The sequence below is a fragment of the Rhipicephalus microplus genome, chromosome 3 (genome assembly GCF_043290135.1).
Source record: "Rhipicephalus microplus isolate Deutch F79 chromosome 3, USDA_Rmic, whole genome shotgun sequence".
NCBI lineage: Eukaryota > Metazoa > Arthropoda > Arachnida > Ixodida > Ixodidae > Rhipicephalus > Rhipicephalus microplus.
The window spans coordinates 113,834,999-113,857,343 of NC_134702.1; the positions used below are offsets into that span (position 1 = coordinate 113,834,999).

Consider the following 22,345-nt stretch of genomic DNA (forward strand, 5'->3'; position numbering starts at 1 on the left):
GTAGTGTCCAGGACTGCACCTTCATGAGCATGAACCCTTCAAATCAGCTTATCACTTCTGGTGTTGCTAGTACTCATGTTAATGTGGGCACCGTTTCGCAACTGCAAACATTTCTTAATAAACAAGTAAAACATATAAGGCAGTTTAACGTATGTGTGCGCGTGTATTTGCCCACATATTTATGGCCACTTTATAACATATCATTCAATAAAAAATTAAACACATTCAGCTTGTATGTGCTTCCTTCGCATAACATAGATTCCCAGGGTAAGTTGAATCTTGCTAATTATTTCAATAATAAATTTTATTACCACCATCATGCGTTAAGTCAAGCACCCTCTTTTCGTGGCAGTCTAGCCCCCTGCATTGACGCATTTTTTTTTTGTAGAGGTGGCAGTAAGAGATCACAAAAAGGGTTGCATGCGCCATAATTGTCCACTTCCACCAGCGCCGGTGTATCCAACCAATACCGCGTGAAATACAAGATATACTATGTAAATGAAAGCAATATGGACACCATGGGATTTAAATACGGGTTTACTGCGTGCCAGCCCTGTATTCTAACACAGAACCACGCCGGTTCTTGATACTGGTCTTAGGCAGGCTTGATGCGTAAAAAGAACCGTGTTCATGTTCACCAATCTACTGTGGCACACACTCACTTCAAGCATAATCTTTCATCTTCATTACCACAGCACCAAGAATAGCACTGAAATGTCTTGCAAGTATTTAGCAAGTACCTCGAATCACCGAAGAAAGACGAAAGATGGCAGAGTGAATGCCTCCTAACTACACAAACTATATGGTGATTTAGGATGTAGAGGGTTCCCTGCGACTGTTCTCCGTGTTCTGGTGGGCCTAGTGTTTTTTTTCCTCACAGTCTTGCCCCATACATTGAAATAACTATCGGTGCTCTAGCCCGATTTTTTTACATAACTTTCATGGCAGTCTAGCCTCGTTTATTGACAATATTTCTTGCAGTCTTTCCCTATACACTGATATAATTTTTTGTTAGTCGAGCCACGTTCATTGGAAAACGCAGCCACATAGATTCATGTTGTTTCGGGCTTGTCACTGGCATTCTCAGTGCATAGTGCAACACATTCTTAATAGGAGTCTAGAAGGAAGTTAAAGAAATTTACGTTCCCATTTAGCTGTAGTGTGGCCTGGGACTGAATTAGAATTATTGCCACGTAACATCTTGGGTAGAGGTGTTGGGTACTTTTTTGATGACAGAGCTCAGCATTGGACGTCTCCTGCAGTTTAATACCAAGGCCCCGCGTTAAGATACACCTTTGCGAACCACCTCGACAGCATCACCGACAACGAGCGGCTACGTCGCTATAATGTAACCCTACGACCCCAGTTCCTTTCATGGGGAGAGCAACGTCAATTTGGATATAATGCTCAACACCAACGAGTGCGTAAGGAACCAATATGTCTTAGACCCAACTGTCATTTTGGCAAATTTCCTATTCTATTTTGACGAACCCCTCGTGTCCGTTTTGAGACCCTCGAGCATGGGGTTACGAGCTGGGAGATTTGCTATTGCAAAAACCAGCACTTCTGGCTACCAGCGTTCAGCGCCATGCCTGATAAAAAGTTTAGCGCCATGACTAATACCCAGAATTGCGCTGGTACTGGGTACTCGGCGCAAAATGGTTCACAAGGTTAAATTGGGGGGGGGGGGCATTTGTCATAAATAAAAAAATAAATAAATAAATACAGAAGTGAAAGGAGCAATAAAGCCCACATTCATAACAAAAATAAATAAATGAAAAATGAATAAAATACCTCACAAAACGATTTGACCTCGCGACCATTGAATCACGACCCCAGAACTCTATTCAATAAGTCACGACAAAACATGTTGGTTGGGCTAGAAATCACTATTAACCTTAAAAACACGCCTTTCGACTTCATGTTGACAAGCCGCACAGTCAACAGTAACGCGATATTTCTTTGCAAATAACAATTGCGTCTTCATTCGACTGTGGCGAACGGGTTCCGGGAGCCGAATGACGTGCGGATATTGGCTAGTGCGCAAAGTTTTTCGAAGAATCTAATCTTGACTCTAAAAAATTTCAAATGAACTGGAGGAGCAGGGGCAGATTGTTGCTGCCGATATATTGTTTTTTCTTTGACAGTCACTTTTCGCACTTTCTACTGGTCAACATGTACAGATGATTTAGGAAGACTTGTTGGGTACATATGCGCTCACACGACTGAATATTGAGTATTTTTCTCGCGCAAGGAACGATATAGCAGAATACACCTGGCGTGCCAGAGTACAGATTTGCAGTTATATCGATACCTGCTACTAAGAAAGCGCTCAAGAAAATACTAATGCAATCCACCGGAAAAGTGTGCCATTGTGTCAGTTGACTAAGGCGTGCCAAATTACCAACTCAAAATTGCGTGTTATCACATACAAGTCAGAAAAGTACCGGCTACGACGTTCGGAATGAAGCTTTCGGTGACAGCCTGCGTTGCTCAAAGAACGACACATTGATCGTCGTCGCTCCTCGGGCGGGCACCGCACAAGCGTAGAAATAGTTGATTTAGGCTCATGGATGTATAAACTGTATTTTGCGGTCATTCTTACACTTTATAATTGTGCCAACCAAAAGCAAAAAGCGCTGGTAGCATGTACACCGACGCGGCCGCCACAATAAGCCTAATGCTCGCTGGGACAGTGCTAAAGGCCGCTCTCAACGCAGCTGAGTTGCGATGCTTGAAGTTTCTGCACTTGAGCATCGCAACATTTCTAACTGTTACCTCATTTGTACTTGAAGTAAGTAGAAGGTCAGTCATTTCCATACAAGCTTTTCCGTGGCGGCGATTCCGAGCGACAGCTGTTTTTCTGGCCACCACTGGCAGTATACAGCGGATGTGCCAGTCTGCAGATTTGCAGTTATATCAATCCCAACCACTAAAAAAACGCCCAAATACATACTAATGCGATCCGCTGAAAACGCATGCCAGGGAGTCAGTTCACCAAGGCGTACCAAATTACCAACTGGAAATTCCGTGTTCTTACATTTCAGTCAGAGGAGTACCACCTAAGTGCGGCCGGCAGCTTTTTATGACAGCCTGCGCAGCTGAAAGCATGGCGCATTGATCGTCAGCGCTCCTTGTGCGAACATCGACACAAGATAAAATAGTTGATTTAGGTTCATGAATGTCTAAACTATACTTTACAGTTATTCTCACACTTTAAAGTTGTGTGTACGCGAAGCAACAAGGGCCGGTAACATATACACTCACGCGGCCCGCACGATAGGCCTAATGCTCGTTGGGCCGGGCACTGGGTAACACCGCTCTCAATGCGGTGAGTTGAGATGGTTGAATTTCCTGCATTTGAGCTTCGGAACATTTATAACTGTTACCTGGAGTAAGTAGAAGGATAATCACGGCCAGGCATCTATTTAGGTGGTGTGGCGGAATCGAATGACAGATATTTTTTTCGCCTCCACTAGAAAATCTTGTGAAGCGATCGAGAGAGCTCATTTGCGTTTCGTCAAACGTGTGGCATAAACAATTTTCTGTTTCTTTTAGGAGTGGCGTCCAGCTCCAGGCCTGTAAACCCTGCAACATGAAATCGTTCCAGCGATACACAGCTGATACGAATATGGCCGGTATACGCGGGGGCATGCGGAAAAGGTTCAAGAGTTGCTTTGATACATACGTGCACACCAAAAATTACGTATGCTCGGGATCTGTTAGGGTAGCATCTATACATGCCGTCGAATCGAGCGTTTTATATTCAACGACACCAAAACATACCATGGGGCACGCTACATAGTTCTGCACTCTGCTCTCGTAGAAACAGTGCGTGCTCCACTATTCTTCTGCGCTTGCCAATAATATACCCAGCACTTCCAGCGCTTCTCAGTGTGCACTAGCATCACAGCGGTTAGTCCAGCGCCCCTACCAGTGCAACACTGAAAAATTGTTTTGCTGCACAATCTTCAAGGAAAACAAGGGAGACAGCAAAGAGCGCAGACTACCAACTGTTTATTATCGTTTTTTGAAGCCAATATATAAGCATGCTACGCTGCGCTTCCACGATGCGCACAAAACCAAAGATGCCACAAACAAGGCTGTCCCAAAACAAATCAATTCAAATGTGACTGCTACCACAATGACAAATGCGAAAAATGGCAAAATACAAAAGTGATACCCACCACTATCGAAACTGCGTATTCCCAATTGATTGATTGATATGTGGGGTTTAACGTCCCAAAACCACCATTAGATTATGAGAGACGCCGTAGTGGAGGGCTCCGGAAATTTTCACCACCTGGGGTTCTTTAACGTGCACCCAAATCTGAGTACACGGGCCTACAACATTTCCGCCTCCATCGGAAATGCAGCCGCCACAGCCGGGATTTGATCCCGCGACCTGCGGGTCAGCAGATGCGTATTCCCAAGGTGTGCGGTCTTATTTGTATAAAAATTATCCTTCAACATATTTTGTATTTTTATTGCACCAAGATCAAAAGCGTTAAAATATGAAAACGTACTCTAGAGACTTTTGTTTAAAAGCATTTATGATAGCGCTTAGCACCAAAAAACAATAAAATAACAATCTTTTAGTTACTCCAAGCAGCCCCAAGTGAGCGAACCCGAAAAAGCAGTGCGCCGAGAGAGTAAAAAAATATAATAACAAACATAAAACCTTACAACACATAACGTATCGTCGCATGGGAAATAAAATGGAACACTCATGAACGAAACAAAATAAGAGAAATGCAAGAGAACACAATGCAAGGCATTACCCACAACTTTACACATGACCATGTAGGAAGATCATTCCCCTGTCCGAAATTGACAATGAAGGTATGCTTATGCACTTGTCAATAAATTGCCTGATAAAGTACTCTTCCATTATCTCCCTTTTGGTATTATTACGTGCCTTAGCCATGACTGACGCACTCTCAAACCAAGGGGGTGCATCCACATGTCCAACTGTAGAAATCTAAATGACCACCATTTTTTCCTTTGACGGCCAGACTGTGCTCACGCAAGCATTCGTTGAGGCAACAGCCCCTCTTCCCATGTACACCCTTCCACACGACAAAGGGATCAGATATACAACAGCAAATACGCACCTAATGAACACGTTCGCTTGCTTTTTGGTGCATTTTGCCTTCTTCTGTTTAGTCATTAACGAACAGATCTGACCTAACTTTGTAGGTGCCCAAAACAGTACATCAACACCGTACCTATTAGCCACCTTTTTACATTGTGGGAAACACTATATAAGTACGGCATAACATAAATGGGCCTCCTCTCCCTTCCTTCGACGATTGGACCCCCGCCCTTGTAATTATTAGGAAGGCTTTCGCAAACACTAACTAAAATCTGTGCCTGGTATTCAGCCGCGCCCGGACGAGCTACCTGATTTTCGAAGCTTTCAAACATCAGATGAAGGCAAGACTTGTCGAGGGCTGCCGCACAAGCTGATAACACAATGCCCCTCTTAATCAACTTCGAGTGCGTGCTTTCAAAAGGGAACAAGCCTTTCTTCAATCGCGGATGGTATTTAGAGCAGATGTGCTCCTTGGCAAATCTCAGCCGTAAGTCCACAAACTGGACCTCATTTTCGACCGGCATTTTTGCGTGAACTTCAGGCCACTGGAGTGTCTGTTAAAAACCTCAAGGACACCTTTCACAACACCCTGTTCCCGTTCACATGGTACGTTTTCAAGCACAATGAGGTAGTCGCCCACATACCTGAAGGTGCGAACGACATCCAAATGGGACAGCTTATCCTTCAGGCGTTGGTCGAAGGCTGCCAAGAATATGTCACTGAGGACAGGCGCAACTGCAGAGCCGATACAAATTCCAGCTTTTTAGACGTAGGTACCCTCCTGATGGCTGATTACAGTGGACTCAAGGTAGAATTTCAAAAGTTCCAAAGAGTTATTCACGAAGATACCATGCTTGTTTTGGATCCCCGAAATCATCGATTGCACTCCTGACAGCATCAAAAAGCGCGGCATACGGGATTGAGTAAAAAAGCTCTTCCACATCAATTGAAAAAGCCATGGACGCCACTGCTAAGCCTTCCTTAAAAGTAGAAACGATTTCTGATGAACTTCGCACTAAGAAAGGGTCACCGCAGTTATGAGAACCAAGTATGTCTTGTAGGTACTGTGACACTACCCTTTGCCAGCTGCCCTTCTCGGACACAATGAGGCGTAGCGTGTAGTCACACTTGTGCGTCTTGCAGGTGAAAAATCACTGTAGCGGCACATTGCTCGCTTTTACCACTTCTCTGCAGAGCGCATCAAGGTTCATTTCTTTGAACAGTTTTTGTAGCATGATCTTCGATTTATTTGGAAAGAAATGCACCTTCTTGAAGTTTTTGCACACTTCATCTAGTGCCTTGTCCTCATACATCCGTTCAGGAAGAACCACGAATTGTCCCTCTTTGTCTGAGGTTAGAACCATCAAAGTCCTATCTTTGAGTTCCTCGACGACGAAACTTAGAGGAGGCCTAGGAACCCGCTGATCACTCACGGTTTCCACCAGGCAGTCTATTCCATCCCCGATGGCCCTCTGCTGGTCCTGCCCTTGTACACGTTGGCCAAATCAATGCACAATGGACAACATTTCAGGACGCGTTGAACGAGGTTGGAAACTGCATTTGGGACCCTTTTTGAGGACTTGCTCCACTGTTGCAGGAATCCTTACGTTTCCCAGGTAAGTGACACTACTGCCTTTTGCAGCCAGTCGTGGTTTTGGAGTAAAGGTTGACCTGACGTTCTGCCACAAGAACTCCGCCAACCTATTCGCCTTCCTTTTGTGCTTTGCGAACTGTTGCTGGCCTGTATCACAACCACAGTCCTCTTGGAGTACTACCCTCTCTTTTTCCTGTCTCCCTTGTTTTCCGTCAAGTTTTTGCAGTAAATCAATTTTTCAAGCATGAACCAACTAGTCTGCAAAAAAAGTATTGCTGCAACACTATTTTTCAGTGCACCCTGTTTAGAAACAGTTTATGCCAGCGCGTACCAGTGTCCCCAGCGTGTACCAGAACCAATAAGCGTACTGGAATCACGCTGGGGATGCCGTTCTTTGCAATAGGGGCAAGAAACTGCTATGCGATCTTTTAGGCAACCTCTTTGGACAACAGATTGCTGTCTAAAAACAATTGACTGTGCGTAGTCAGACGCCAACCAAGCCCTATTAGGTATACATTCAATAAATGTCAACCTTGTGCCAGAAGACCGACCACAACATGTCCGAGACTTGACCGAGGTTTCCGACGTTGTACGTCTTTGACAGGCTACCCGGATTTTCCACAACGGGGATCTGTGGCGAGCCTCTCTACTCCATTGCCTGGAGTAGATGTGGTAGGTGATATGTCACTCTGAGAGGGTGCCGCTCATGAACCGATTACAACTGGCGAGCATTCAAGGAAGAGTTCCACAATTATCCTGCTGGCTTAGGTTACCAACTGGGGTTACCAACTGTGCTGGTTTGGGTGGATGGGTTGGTAAGCACCTATAATGCAACTTTTCGGAGGACTCGTCATATAATGGCTGTATTTGTGAGAGGTTTCGAGGTACGTACCGCTAAGATCCCGGGAACTTCCAAGCCGCTGTAATCCAGCCAATTAAGAGGCCGTAATGTGGGGTTTGGATCTCGTTGCTGCTTCGCGACTGATCTAAATCCATTTGTGATTCAGAGGTGTCATAAATGTTTGGGTTGTTGCGTCCCCCTGTAATCCAGTCAATTCAGAGCCGTGGCTTTTATAATAAAAGAACACCCTGTACCACGTAAAGGTGCAGGCTGTTCTTGCGCGGGTTGCAAGCTACCCTCTGCATGTGGTGCGGAGATGTGCCCCACAGGCCTATTGGCCGGAGTCGGCTAAGCAGTGCGTTGGTTTGTTTGTGCCAGTGGTGATGCTGGACGGTCCTGACTACTCTTCCTGCGCCGCTCTTCGGGGCGAGTAGAAGGGAGAGCACTCCTGTCGGCATGGGCTCAGCTGAGCTCGAACAATCGGATAGGTCGGTTTCACTCATGGCAGACTGAACCTGCCTTGCTTTACTCGAGGGACTTACGTTTCGTCTACGCCCCCCGCCCCGATATGCTATCCCCTCATGTGGGCGAATTGCGTTACAAAAGTGCTGCGCACAGTGAACTCGAAAAGGGGTGAACCCAGCACCATGATGACGCTGGCTGATGGTAATACGACAAAGAATACAACACCCTTTTCTTTCACCGTTGTACTAGGGCGAAATTGACTCACTATCCCTGGCCTTATGCCTTGGGGAAAATATCGTCAAAAGCGACACTTTGTTCCCATAAGTCAGCAATATTCAAAAGCTTCGCCCAGTGGCGGAGTTTTGTAATATCGTTTTTGCTAATAGTTCTATATATTCTACAACGTCATATCCGTGACATACGTCAGCGGAGGAGTGGTTGACCTCCGCGTCAAAAGCTTTCGTGTATAAACAACGTTGGCTGTTGGCGTACTAGTGATCTTGCCAAAACACCACTAAGTCCTAGATCAGAACATGTGCAGAAAATGTCTTAAAATAAATCAGTTGGCTCAAGAACCACCGAGTGGCCACCGAATCAGCAAGGCTTGCCACCACTAGGACTCATTTTATGGCTCACGTGGAGAGAAAGAAATGAGACAAACAGCAAGTGCGCTAGGCTGAACTTCCCCACCTGCACCTAGTCTCCCTGTTAGGGTGGAATCGACACGTTTTCTGCTCAGAAGCAGAAAAAAAGGAAGGCTATGATCGATATCAGAGTGAACTCGTAAGATAAAGGTCTTGTCTTTCAACTAGAAGCTCCCCCTAGAGAGCCTCAGGTCGCCTTATTTATGTTGTAGTTTGTTATCCGGCCAATTTTACCATTTTATCAGCAATAGGCTGTCGTATATTTTACTCATTTATTTATTTACATATACTGCCAATCCCAATTAGGGATTATTGCAGGAAGGGCACATACATTGTGAAAGGGCAAGATTTATACAGAGGGTACTCACTGAATTATTATAATAACGAGTGAGACAAAGCCGACAGAAATACATTTGCTGACTACATCTGTACCCCTAAAATACATTCAGTAGCATAGGACATCAATTCCAACTAGTACTGAAAAAAAGAAAAGTGAGCACTTCAAACAGTGGGCAAGAAAAAAACAGAGTTCATCAGTTCTGAAGACAATAAATAACATTCGAGCAGAGATGAAAAAGTTTCCAATGATTGACTGTTTGTTATACTGATTGGCAAGTTATTCCACTCGCGAATTGCTAGTGGAAAAAAAGAATACTTCAGACAGTCCGTCCGGCACTGATATTCATTCAGTGTCTGAGAATGCTTTTGTGGTGTTGGCCTTGTTTCTTTAAATGACATGTACTTTGAACTGTCTATGTTTAGCTGTTGGTGAACTAACTGATATAGGAATTTCTGACGTGCCGTTTAGCGCGGTTTTTTATTGTTAAGAGACCTGGTTTTTTTAAAGTTCGGCGTACTTGTAAAATAGTTTGGTTTGGACATTTTTATTTGAGATTTCATCTTAGTAATAGCTTGACTCAACTTGTTCCGAATTTGTTGAGTAGGTTTTGCCTTCAAAGTTTTTCTGAGGCGCTTTACTTTACGCTTGCAATGAATAATTTCACGCGTTATCCAGGGATTATGTTTTCGTGTTTTCTTTGTTTTAGATGGCACATAGTTAAGAACGCAATGTGTTAGGACTGCTTGCCCATAGTATTTCCACATTTGTGTTTGAATCATTCGCAAGTAGTTCAAATGAAGCAAGTTCGTGGAAAAGATGATCAAGTATACTGGTGTCATCGGCATGGTTAATGTCAAGATAGGCAGAAAAAGAGTTGGACGGTATAGGGATGTCAACTATAGAAACGGAGCCCTGAATAACTTCGTGGTCTGAGATGCCCTCAATAATTTCAGCCTGTGCATTATCTGCAGGAAAATGATCGCTTAAGAACACCAAGTCGAGTATATTAGAACAGCACCCTTGGATACGGGTAGGCTGTTTACGATTTGGGACAGATTAAATGTCAACATGATGTCAATGAGCGCACCCGTGCATGCGCTGTTGTGCTGCATTGTTCGCCAGTTTATATCGGGTAAATTAAAGTCGCCGAGCAAAATTAGCCTGGCTCCGAGAACATACCGATGCATATACGTGTGCAATGCCTGCAAGCTATCCTTGTCTGAAGATGGGCTACGATAAACGCAGCCAACAAATACTGGGCGAGAAGTGAAGAGAAGCTTGCAAAATATTGCCTCGACTCCGATAACCTCAAGAAGTATTTCAAAGGAAAGCTCTTTATTAAGTAGGATGGCCACACCTCCCCCGCGTGTCTGCCTATCTTTACGAATGATGACGTAGTTGGGGGGTGTTACCTCGAAATCCTTTATCTCATTTGTCAGCCATGTTTCTGTCAAAGCTACGAAGTCAGGTTCAATTCCAAGAAGTAAGGATTCAAGCGGTACTAATTTTTGAAGCATGCTGCGGGTGTTTATGGTAAGAAATGTTATTTCTTTCGTTGGCTGCGGCGTTGTGGCTCGCCTGATGCTTCCGCTTCGTCGTTTTTTTCATGGTTAATGGTGTGACGGCCAGCGCTTACGAGCACAATATCATTTGTATCGTCATCCCATCGGTACAGGGGCCGAATTCACAAAGCTTTCTCTTTGGCTACGCATTTTCTTAGCCAAAAATTCTCTTATCTGGAGGGATTACTATAGCGCGGGTATGAATTTAACTTATTCGGCACTTAAGAGGGCAAGGAGGACACACGATAGCCGATGAAACGACAAGGAAAGAAAGAAGTGTGTGCCGATAATATCGAGGTAGCACGCAAAGCGTCTAGGATCGAGAGTATACGATGATAGACAATAATTTGCTGCATCTAAGTTTCAGTTCTGCGAGCGTCTGCTACAGCGCTTACGGGGTGCCGCGTACGTTGTAATAGACGTTTTGGTGGGCTGTGCAAAGCCAAGCACTCGCCTTTAATTAACGACTGTAGCTAAAAAAATAATTGCTCGATGGCCTTAAGCCACCTAGCAATCCATGCACTATCTCGCCAAGTACAAGTAAACACCACTCCAGGTGCACCACATAAATGAAACCACACATAAATCGATGCATGCAATGTTTGAAAATGTGCCTCGAATGTCTTTTCCTATTTAACGCGACCAGTTACCTTGCATTTCATTGAAGCTGCTCTGCTACTTAACTAATTCGGTGCAATCTAGCACGGTATAGTGGTGAACTTAAGGGTGTTTTGCACCTATAGTTAAAGGTAGTCTTTGTTACAATATTCTCATTACAAGACACATAAGCGACTTTGGTGCCTGCAGACGAACTGTGCGGAAATAGATAACAGCAGTAATCAAATGAAATTGTGAGCGCAATTTCGCTGGTTCCATGCACCGCAGCATTTTCATAAAGCCGGAATGCGAGAACGTGCATACGCTTACGCTTAGGTATATGTCTACGCAAAATGAGGGAGACTCGTCGGGAGGTGTCTCAGTGCTAATGCTTTTCACAAAACACGGTGCAAATATTTCGTCCAGCGTTGTTTGAGTGCGCAAACAAAGCAAGGGACGTGTATACGAGTCTTGAGGTCGAGAGACGTTATTACACGTGCGAAAAGGATGAAAAGAGAGAGAGAGAGACTCTCGTTTTGGCTTCGCGAAAGCTTGAAATTGTTAGATAATAAAGACAATTTTTTGGCCCAGCAGACGTCATGGAAAGTCTCCGCAAAGCAGCGTCAGATGCTCGGAGAGCATGAAAAAGTGGAGTACGCGTTATATGGTAGTGACAGCCACTCAGAAAGCGAGATGAAGTGTGACTGTCCTTAGAAGTGAGAATCAATGCTAATTAGGAGAGTTGAGTTAATGAGCGAAAACTTTCCTAAATAACGATAATGGAAGCAAACCGAGCATTCATCTAGTGAAAGTGACACTAGTGACAGTGAACTCATAATAAGCGTTGTCACAGGCCGATATATATTTTTATTTTCTTATTTATATTTGGCAAACTATTGGAAGGTAGCCTACGTTAGAGCCGGCTATCCCAACGTCATGACAGTAATGTACAAGAATAAATAGCGCACGGTTATACGGTCACACGTGGCGGTTTCTATCTTCTGGTAACCTTGGGCGAACACCTTCTAACTATTTTTTCTATTTTTGACAAAGTTTCACCGGACGTTTTTGCATTTGGCTTCATTCGAAGGAATGACGATATATCAGCAATAAGGCGAATCTAAGCACTTCTGCTGTGGACGAGCGGTTACAGCGCTCAACTACAATCTAGGAGGTACTTGGTTCGATTCGCAGAATCACTGAGCACATTTTTTTTTTCAAGAGGTTGCCCGGCCTGACATTATGCGTGGTGGCGGGTACTAATTTTTTGAGAAGTAGGCTTTCGCACTTGCTTCTTTCACTCCCCTTTTGACCCAAAAGCGCTGTACTGTGCCCCTTCAAAAACTAAACAACTCAGGGTTCGTAATTTTCTCCGCCATCCTCTCTTATCGCAAAAGTGTCCAGTGCTGAAATACCAATATCATACCTGGTATATTACTTTTCACGTTTTTGGATATTCGAACAGCAATCAGTCTTCACGGTGTTTTGAAGAAAATCTACACATGCAGTGAGCTAACTGCTTGCAGCCAAGTTGACTGCCTTTGTAGGGACAGGCTTTCATGCTAATTTGGTGGGCATTATCACATGCAGCAAGACCAAAGAGCACGGAGAGTTAGAGCTGACGCAAAGAGAGTGATTAGTTTGTGTCTTCTCTCCCGCTGTTTGTCATGCCGCACGCTTCAGTGTAATGCCGCTGTCAATGGTTGAAATGAACTATAGCAGCTAATCGAGTTCTGCTGAGAGGGTCCCCTATTGTCCAGAATGGAACAGAACAATGGCAATTTGATTTGTGGGATGAAGAGATACCCTGCTTTTGGTTACTAGAATAAATTTCTAAACTGAAGTTTATTTTTTATTAACAACAGTTCCAGTGCAGATGAAAGGTGCATGAACAAAATTCGTGTATTCAGCTTGACTAGGTTTGTGACCTTAATTGTAATTGTGAACCGGTATCACAATATGCATAAATATCACACACATATACAACCACGGGTGATAGCTTGCTTATTCTGATTAAAATTGAAAGGTTGAAATCGACATATTCAAACAACGCAATGTGTACGAGATATGCCATGTAGAGTAGCTATGCTCTAAACTAATCTTCGCAGGTTCGTTCCATTTTACCCAATTTCTTGCCCATGACTGTAGGTTGGTAAATGAAACAACTTCTTCGAACACACATATTCTGTGTAAGGTTACATTTATTTTTATGCGGTACAAAACAAATTGAAATGTATAATGGCTCAAAAGAGAAATAACTAGAAACAAATTCAGCCAAATCATTACCAAACTTACTCACCAATGATAAACGGATTCTCATTTAAAAGATACATACATACATACGTACATACATACATACGTACGTACGTACATACGTACGTACGTACGTACATACGTACGTACGTACGTACGTACGTACGTACATACATACATACGTACATACGTACGTACGTACGTACATACATACATACGTACATACGTACATACGTACGTACATACGTACATACGTACATACATACGTACATACGTACGTACATACGTACATACATACATACATACATACATACATACATACATACATACATACATACATACATACATACATACATACATACATACATACATACATACATACATACATACATACATACATACATACATACATACATACATACATACATACATACATACATACATACATACATACATACATACATACATACATACATACATACATACATACATACATACATACATACACGCACACACACGTATACATATGTACACCCATACATACATACATACATACACTCAGGTGTTATTATTAAAATGAATGGCTATAAAACAACAATTCTAATACACTCATTTTGAATATACTACACAAAGTAACTTACGAGAGAAATCCACCGGCACTGTTATGCCTGAACACGGTGTTTCTCGAACAATCTCACAAAAGCTTGATGCATAGTTTTCCGCTGCTGCCCAGTGACAAGCAGTTTTTATAAAGAACACAAGAATAAAGCCCTTGACAATGTCATGCTAATGAAAAGGGCTGTGCATCAATATTTTGTACATGTCTGCAATATCACTCTGTTTATTTACATAGCTTGGCTCATTCACAACCCACTAACAGAGCATGTTAGGACACTTGGGCTGAAAGTTGGCACAGCGCAAGTAAATTCTAGACAATACATGAATAATACAATTATAAGCTACTAAGCTCCTTGGTGCAAACAGTGTTTATATTGACAGCTATAGGTGCCATTTCGTTTCCTCAAAACACTTCTTAAAAGTAGAATCAACTTTATTTAGCTAAAAGTTTCTATTCTGGCGCGTCGTGGTGGCTCTGGCTCAACGGTGGAAGTGACTCTTTCGTCGGCTAAAAAAACAAAGACCAACTATTTTTCCAGTTCGTGAATTCACCCCATGCTAACATTAAGGCAGCTGGTAGGAGTGCTTTTGGAGAGAGGAAGCCACCACATTCCCACCAGTTGTGGCCTTGGATAGCTACTTCACTTGGACAAAAATGATGAAAAACACTCCTCAAGAAGATTTCAAAGTTTGCACATCAACACAGTTCCCATACAGCTGTCTATTAGTCTGCTTGAAAAATATTGAGTTTACTGGTGGGCAAAGACTGTACACTATGTGAGGTGATGCTCCAGTGCACTGCATGTATGTCTTGCTGCTGGCCTCAACTGAGATGTTGCTCCGCATATATGTGTAAAATAACATATAATACTATGCCACTGCAAAGTAATTATGTGTCATTTGCATGAAACAGGGACCACAATAAAAGAACATAACAACATTTGCCTTCACAAAGTTCAAAAAGGTATATACATTTCCAGAGAGTTTTCACAGTTCATCTGAGGATAGTAATATTGGTTGTAAACACATTCTTACTTCCACTAACAAACTATTTTAAGATGCCAGATTCAATATTAGAGTATACCAGCACTTTTGTAGGGCTAAACAATTGTACAAGCACCTAAAAAACACAAGTGAATGCATGCTATAGCTACATATAAAAGTAAATACTTTTATTTCTAGTCTGAGTAGAGCTGCATAGATGATAAGTCACTTGCATTACATTATGAACAAACCTATCCGAGCAAAGTATACATTTAAAAAGTTACACTTACACAGTAGATAAGTAGACTGTTGCAGGACGGACAGGCAGTGGGATAATACCCAAGCACTAAAATCTACTGTTAAGATATACTAGGAGTAGTGATGATCCTCTTCCTTCCAAATAAAATAATCCACATATATTCACTTCCCAGAGCTTATACACTCATGGCATCATTGGTGCTATAAAAATGAGTGTACACTGAAGGATTACATCGACTAAGTACATGATTACTGCATCCATGGCTTTACTTCTTGTACTACAAAAAATGCAAACACAGTTACCATTGGCGACCATGGATGCTGTGATTTCTGGCATGTAAATGTAGAGGCACGCAGGCACTTAACACACATGTTAAAAACTTCAGCTCAAAAATCTTTGCCCACTAACACTACAGCAGCCTTTAAATTAGTGTCATAGTTTGGTATCTTCCATGCAAAATTTAAATAATTTCGAATGCAAGCAAAGGAACTGCTGAATAATGCACTGCTAAGAAGTTAAGCAGCAGCTGCTCCTGACATCACAATGTGCTCTTTCTGCTGTTGTAAACTTTGAGCAGGAGAACAGTCACTAGCAGTCCCTTTATACTTGTTGGTCTTCTGTGCTCTGTTCTTGATACACTGTACATGACCGTGGAGCACCGAACCTCTTGTTACTGCTGGAACTTAGAAAAATACAGGTCATTGTTACAACCATGCCACATGCAAGAGTGTATAGTTGGTAATTATGTGCTCATATTTACAGATATTTTATTTTCAGAAGCCAATGACAAGCCTCAACACACACACACAAACAGTGAAGACTGAAAATATATTTAATATGATACAAGAGCAAAACTACAATGTTATAGATGAAGGGATGAAACTTCTGACAGGCATAAAAAGCCAATAGAGTTTCTTATATTTCGACTTTACACTAGGTGCGAGAAATAGACCACAAATAAGTTCACTAAGAAACACAAGTTAGACCGCATTACAACACAACAGCCAATGTTCATAACTTTAAGGCTGTCTAACATAGCCAGCTAACCATACCGCATATAGGAGCAAATGGGCAGTCTAGAAGACACAAAGAACTTGTGGATTATGAGTGTGCTTGTTGCTGACATCTATTATTCTAAATGAAGAAAACCTTTCAAAAATGCACTTCATCAGGGGAAATAATCATACGCAACAAACACAACGGGCTCCTACAGGTGCCATCAATACTCACTTGCCGGATTGATATGCTGTGTCCTGCACAGAACACCAAAGGAGCGCTCCATGACTTGGATTGCATGTCTGCTAGCTGCATGGCTCTGCTGCTGAAATAGGCTAGCCACAGACAGAGAAATGAGAAGCCATGGCTTTGAAACACACTGAACGTCACCTTTAGCGATCAACAATGCATACTTAGGTCAGGTACAATTTGTAGAAAAATATATATCACTATGCAATCGTGGTGAACATGTTCGGCTGAAACACAAGCAACAGCACTGATAGAGAACAAGCTACATTAGGTAAAAAATGCAGTTACTGGCCCTATGTCATCTGAGGCTTCTTCAATAGGTCTTTCCCCTTGCAAGTTGTGAACAGCCAGGCAATTTTTATCCACAGAGGGAGTCACAAGCTCGAGAGCTCAATAAGGAATCAAAGTATTTGTGCTCGTTTCAAAGCACAAGCTTTTGAGTCTCAGACTATTGGAGTTTCATTCATAAGCTGCAGGCTTTTAGCTTTCAACATTCTCAGTTATCTTGCAATTTAGTTCTATAAATGTTGAATAAGAATTATGTGTAAGAATATTACAGGTATCCACTGAAAGCAACCATGCTTGGGTTTTCAATTTGTGCACAGTAAGTGGTGTTCATGTAATCGTATGTATTAAAGAAAAACTAACCTTGCAGCCAGCCGTTAGGCAGTTTTGTGCCCTCGAAGCTCCCAAGCAGATCGTAGTCCTTCCAGATGAGGCTGCCATGCATGCTTCCACGCCACATTTGCTGAATGATAACAGTCCCGGCAGTGACATAGGCTTGCACAGTTAGGGAGAACGTGTCCTTCCTATTTTTGTACAGGTTCTGCAAGTAATGATGATGATTGATGTGCCAGAATGTGCAACCGATGCAACACAGGACCTTAACAAACCAATCTCTGCGATCTGTGAGAGCCAAAAACGAGATATTTAAATACAATCATTAAAAGTACTCACTTCTAATACTTATTTGAGGAAGCTATCACTTCATTAAAGTGACCAAAATCTGCTATAATCACTTTGAAATAAACTGAAGCCTCATGTAAAATTTACGTACCGCAATATGTATGTCCTACTGAAGTATAGAACTACCACAGTGGTAATCGTCTATAGAACTAATTTTCCAAAATAACAATTTTTTTAAGTGCAACTTGGCTCCTGAAAAATAAATTCACATTAACTTTCCAACTATCAAACGTGGTCAATCGACAGGCCCAACCTCATAATCAAACAAGAGCTCACTTGTATCAAATCACAAAAAACTATGTATTTGCTCCATAATATATGTATGTATATAACAGTAGTAGTAGATTTTTCATGCTTCAACTTACCATAGAGAAACATTACATCTGATGGGCTTAAAAACTTGCACACGTTATAGAACTGCGTGAATTATAGTACCGGTGAAATTTAGTTCTGCAAAGTGAACTCACCGATGGCAGCATTTAGTAGCCGTCGGTGTCATGAGGAACCAAGTACGGCCAACAGGCAAAGGGCATCTGCAGACTGGAAGCTGCCAATGACAGCAATGAAGGGCTGGCCAGGCGTGCACGTCCATTGATAAAGTGTAAGAACTGGCCATGACCGGCTGTTATCAAGGCTCTATTGCTGTGCAAAACGATGGCCAGACGAACTCGGAAACCTGTAGTTAGGCGATATTGGCCTACGACCTCATCCAAAGCAAGGCACCGGGGAAATCTTTGCTTTTTCTTGGGGCCGGAGGGAAGCTTGACGTTCACGGGCTCTCGCTGCCACACAGAACTCTCAAGTTGTTGCCGAAGAACAGTCTAGGCACGCTTCCAAAGTAACACGATCCACAACAGAATGTAGCATCTCGCAGCTTTGGTTGATCACATCACAGCGCTAGGTCTGGGGGCCGGAGGGAAGCTTGACGTTCACGGGCTCTCGCTGCCACATAGAACTCTCAAGTTGTTACCGAAGAACAGTCTAGGCGCGCTTCCAAAGTAACACGATCCACAACAGAATGTAGCATCTCGCAGTTTTGGTTGATCACATCACAGCGCTAGGACTATAGTTATCACAAAAAGGAGAAGTGACGACTTAAACAAAAGCGCCAAGCTGCCCCACCACAACTTCGCAGGGCAAAACAGTTATCAACGCTGTCTTTCAATTTTCGGTCACACGAGCACAGCTCTTTCAGAAGTCTTGGAACGTCAACACAGCACCACTGTTCACAACGAACATCGTTTCACTCCCGAACAGTAGATTGCTCTCAAGTAAATAGAAGCGTACGGGCTAACTAGTGGCGAAGCAAGAACCGAGCGCGCAGTTCATAGGTTTCCGTACGTACTTGGGGTCACTCAAGTAACGTGTCAAAACGCTGTCAATCCGAAATGTCGCACAGCACCCAACTGAGAGACTGGAAAGTTAAGCGAACGAACTGTTACCGGCACACAAACGCACATTGCAGGCTTCTCGAGTGCTAGTTGCCGTCGATACATCGACGCCGATCCCCGCTTAATAACCACACCGACGCACAGGCTTCGCTGCGCTTCACCGTACACCATTGCACTGCCACAGCTTTCCGCACTGCTTACACGCACCGAAAGAGCTGCTGTAATCACAACATATCCGGTCAAACGTTGAAGTAACTCGTGCGAGAAGCGTTTGCTGAAAGTCGCACCGACCGATATGCTGTTTACGACGCCATGTTGTTTTCGACAACTGCGCAGCACATAAGAGAGCTCTTAGAAAGTACTTGCACTATTTTTACGGCGTGACAAAATTGTCTCTTATGTGCGAGGGGGGTGATATGACGAACAGGACAGGCGTGCCAGATGAAAGAAGTGTTTTGGCAACGTCACGGAGTGAGCTGATGTAGAGGGTATTGCTTCACAACCAATCACAAGCTGTGCCTGTCGGCCAAGCCGTCGTCTGCTCGCGTTTGTCGTCTGCTTCGATCAGAGCATGCGACAGGGGATTCGCCTTCGCAACGCTATCATTCTCATGTCAAGTGGTCGCTGCGTCGCACAAAATACATGTCAGTCGCTCGCTCTACCTTTGAGTGATGTTCGTGCGCCAAGTTAAACGGCTAGTAATTGACGCAGGGATGAATTCAGCCAAGGTTTGCTCCAGAATCGTGAGGGTTTGCATAATATCGGTGTCATACAAAGTTACTAGGGTCATTTCATTCAGATTGCTTGCCATATTATCACAGTCCATATCGGTGTCTGAACAGTGAAGGTGAAGATGCGTGATTTGTTTGTACTTCCATGCGTATTCACGCGCACCCCTAATACGCTTTGGTTTACAAAATACGCTTTGTTCCAGATCGTCCCAAAGTGTATCGACAGCTGTATTTCAGAGATCGCAACCATTGGACAGTTAGAGCCAGTGAAAGTACACTAGAGCACAAAATTTATGAACCACTCACTGAAAACTTCCTCTCATTTTTATTTCCAATAGCGTGCAAAGAATGTGCTCCCGTTAACCTCTTTGGTGGTAATTTCCACCAATGAGGCAAGGATCTCGAGTCGCACTTTTAATTGGATGAGATGGGGCGCAACACAACAACATAACAAATAAGGTTGATCCTATGCCATGCCGCGTTCGAATGCATCGACCATTCACGTATCACATTGATTTTCATCCAACCACAAATCTTTACACGCGTAGTTTTTTGCCATTGACGCTCATTAGAATTCTTCAATTACTGCGACTTCGAACTTATTGGACGATGGTGGTTGTCAAAACCATCCACTGCGTACAAGGGAAACAACACGCGAAACTCGAAGCGCCGAAAGAAATAAAAACGCACCAGCAGTCATCAGACAGCCCTTAATTGGCGTGAAATAATTCAAAACCAGCCAGGGCACCAAAGTATACCGCCGCGGCAGCAGGTTCTAAGTAGCCACATTGTTCCTAAGAGTGGTCCGGACCACTCTTAGGATTTTTTCTCAGCCATGCTGTTTTTACGCACAATTTTGCTTCGTGAATCCACTTACGAGCACTTTTCGGTGACGTAAGCAAATATAGCAACTGCATCACCATCGCTGACATGTTCCCGGGCAGTCACAGCGCGCTTTGTTTGCAGCGGCCGATGTGACAACGATGGCCCCTTACGACGTTTTTTCGTTTCGTGAATCGACTTACGCAACAAAATTTCTCTTGCGCAAAAATGTTTTCGTAAGTGAGCTTTGTGAATCCGGGCCCAGATCTTCATTCACTTTTAACTTGTCATAGACCAGAAATACTTTCTCTGGCTTCTTTTTTGGTTTTTGCAATTTGCCAAAGCATTTTTCTGATGTATCTTACTCTATTTGAGAAGTCCTCTCCAACAAAGAAAGTGGTGCTCTTTAGTTTCTTGCAGTTTCTAAGAATGGTTACTTTGTCTCGGAAGTCGAGGAGTCTCAGCATCACTGGTCTAGGTTTTTGAGCGTTTTGTTTTCCTATCCTGTGGATTCTTTCTATTGAAACGGGTTTGATCTTTGGTATGTTCTTAAGTATCTGCTCAGGTATGATTTGTTCGAGGGTTTCGGGGTGTTCGTCTGCCTCCTCCGGTACGCCATACACAAGTACGTTTGACCTTCTAGACCGGTTTTCTAAGTCGTCTATTTTTAATTCCAAGTATTGAACGGTTTTTTGAAGATTGGTTACTTGGGAGACACAGGACGTGATCTTGTTTTCCAGTAACGTTACTTGTTCAAGTTTTGCTTCAATAGGTTTTGAACGTTCTTCTTCTATTTCTTTTATGTCCTCTGCAATTACTTGAAGCTGTTTCATGATCTTGTTCATATCGGGTCCCGGGTTTCAATGTCGCCACTTAGAAACAGTACTTCCTTGATACAGGTACACATGTCACTCCATAGGGCACAAATCTGCCTAGGGAACGGCAGCACTATCAGGCATAGGTAGTTTGAACGAATACATTTGTCATAACGCCTGCTCCCCTGCGGTAGATAAACAAACGGGTTGAGGTGTTGCATCCTGGTAGTGCCGCCGTGCCCTATGGCTTCAGTCGAGGGGTGTCCAGTCTTTATACCACTCCAGTCTGCCAGCAGCGCCGTCTTCACGTTGTGGCGATCCGCGTCGGCGCATGAAGTCACTGAGGCAGGCCTGTTTCCAGGCAAATCGCCGAGCGTAGATTTCATGTGCGCAATGCGCACTTGATGCGCTTGATGGCTTGGAAGTGGTGCGCCGTCGTATCCAGATAGCAGAGCCGGTTCTTCGCCTCCTGCTTGTGCGAGCAGCAGGACGCCAAATATCTGCGGTAGATAAACAAACGGGTTGAGGTGTTGCATCCTGGCAGTGCCGCCGTGCCCTATCAAGTGGGTATATGTAGTGGGTGGCACCGGTAAATCATCAGCCTAAAACCCAGGTAGCTTTGCTTTGATAAATGTCTGGCATTTAACGTTCCAGAAACCACCATGTGATTAAGAGGAACGCCGTAGCGGAGTGCTGCGGAATTTTCGGCTACCTGGGGTTCTTTACGTGCACGCAAATCTGAGCACGCGGGCCTACTGCATTTTCACATCCATCGAAAATGCGGCCGCCGCAGCATTGATTTGACTTCTCGACCTGCATGTCAGTAGTGGAGTACCTTAACCACTGGAGCTGCCGAGGTAGCATATGTGACGTATGCAAAGGTATTAGCAATAACAAAGAAAATATTATAATGACGTAACTCTACTATCTTTGACAAAATTTACTTTTTCCACACCAGAGCAGTGGGGCAACTACTTTTCCAAGTACACCGAAGGCTATTACGGGGATGATGCCATAATTTACAACTACGTACACGGTACCATGATGATCAAGAAGCTGTTCGAGGACGATGTCATTGGCAAAGCTGGATTGCAATACCTGGTCGCCTGGAGCATATATAGGC

At 43.4% G+C, this 22,345-nt stretch overlaps 1 protein-coding gene across 1 annotated transcript in view; it reads left to right on the plus strand.

Annotated features, from left to right (window-relative positions):
• Positions 1–7,964, plus strand: part of LOC142802906 (uncharacterized) — a 46,768-nt gene extending 38,804 nt beyond the window's left edge. The window contains exons 6-8 of the mRNA XM_075887990.1: positions 5,637–5,701; positions 6,693–6,711; positions 7,860–7,964. Coding sequence (XP_075744105.1) covers positions 5,637–5,701; positions 6,693–6,711; positions 7,860–7,964 — 189 coding nt within the window. The remainder of the gene's footprint in view (positions 1–5,636; positions 5,702–6,692; positions 6,712–7,859) is intronic.
• Positions 7,965–22,345: the final 14,381 nt, after the last annotated feature.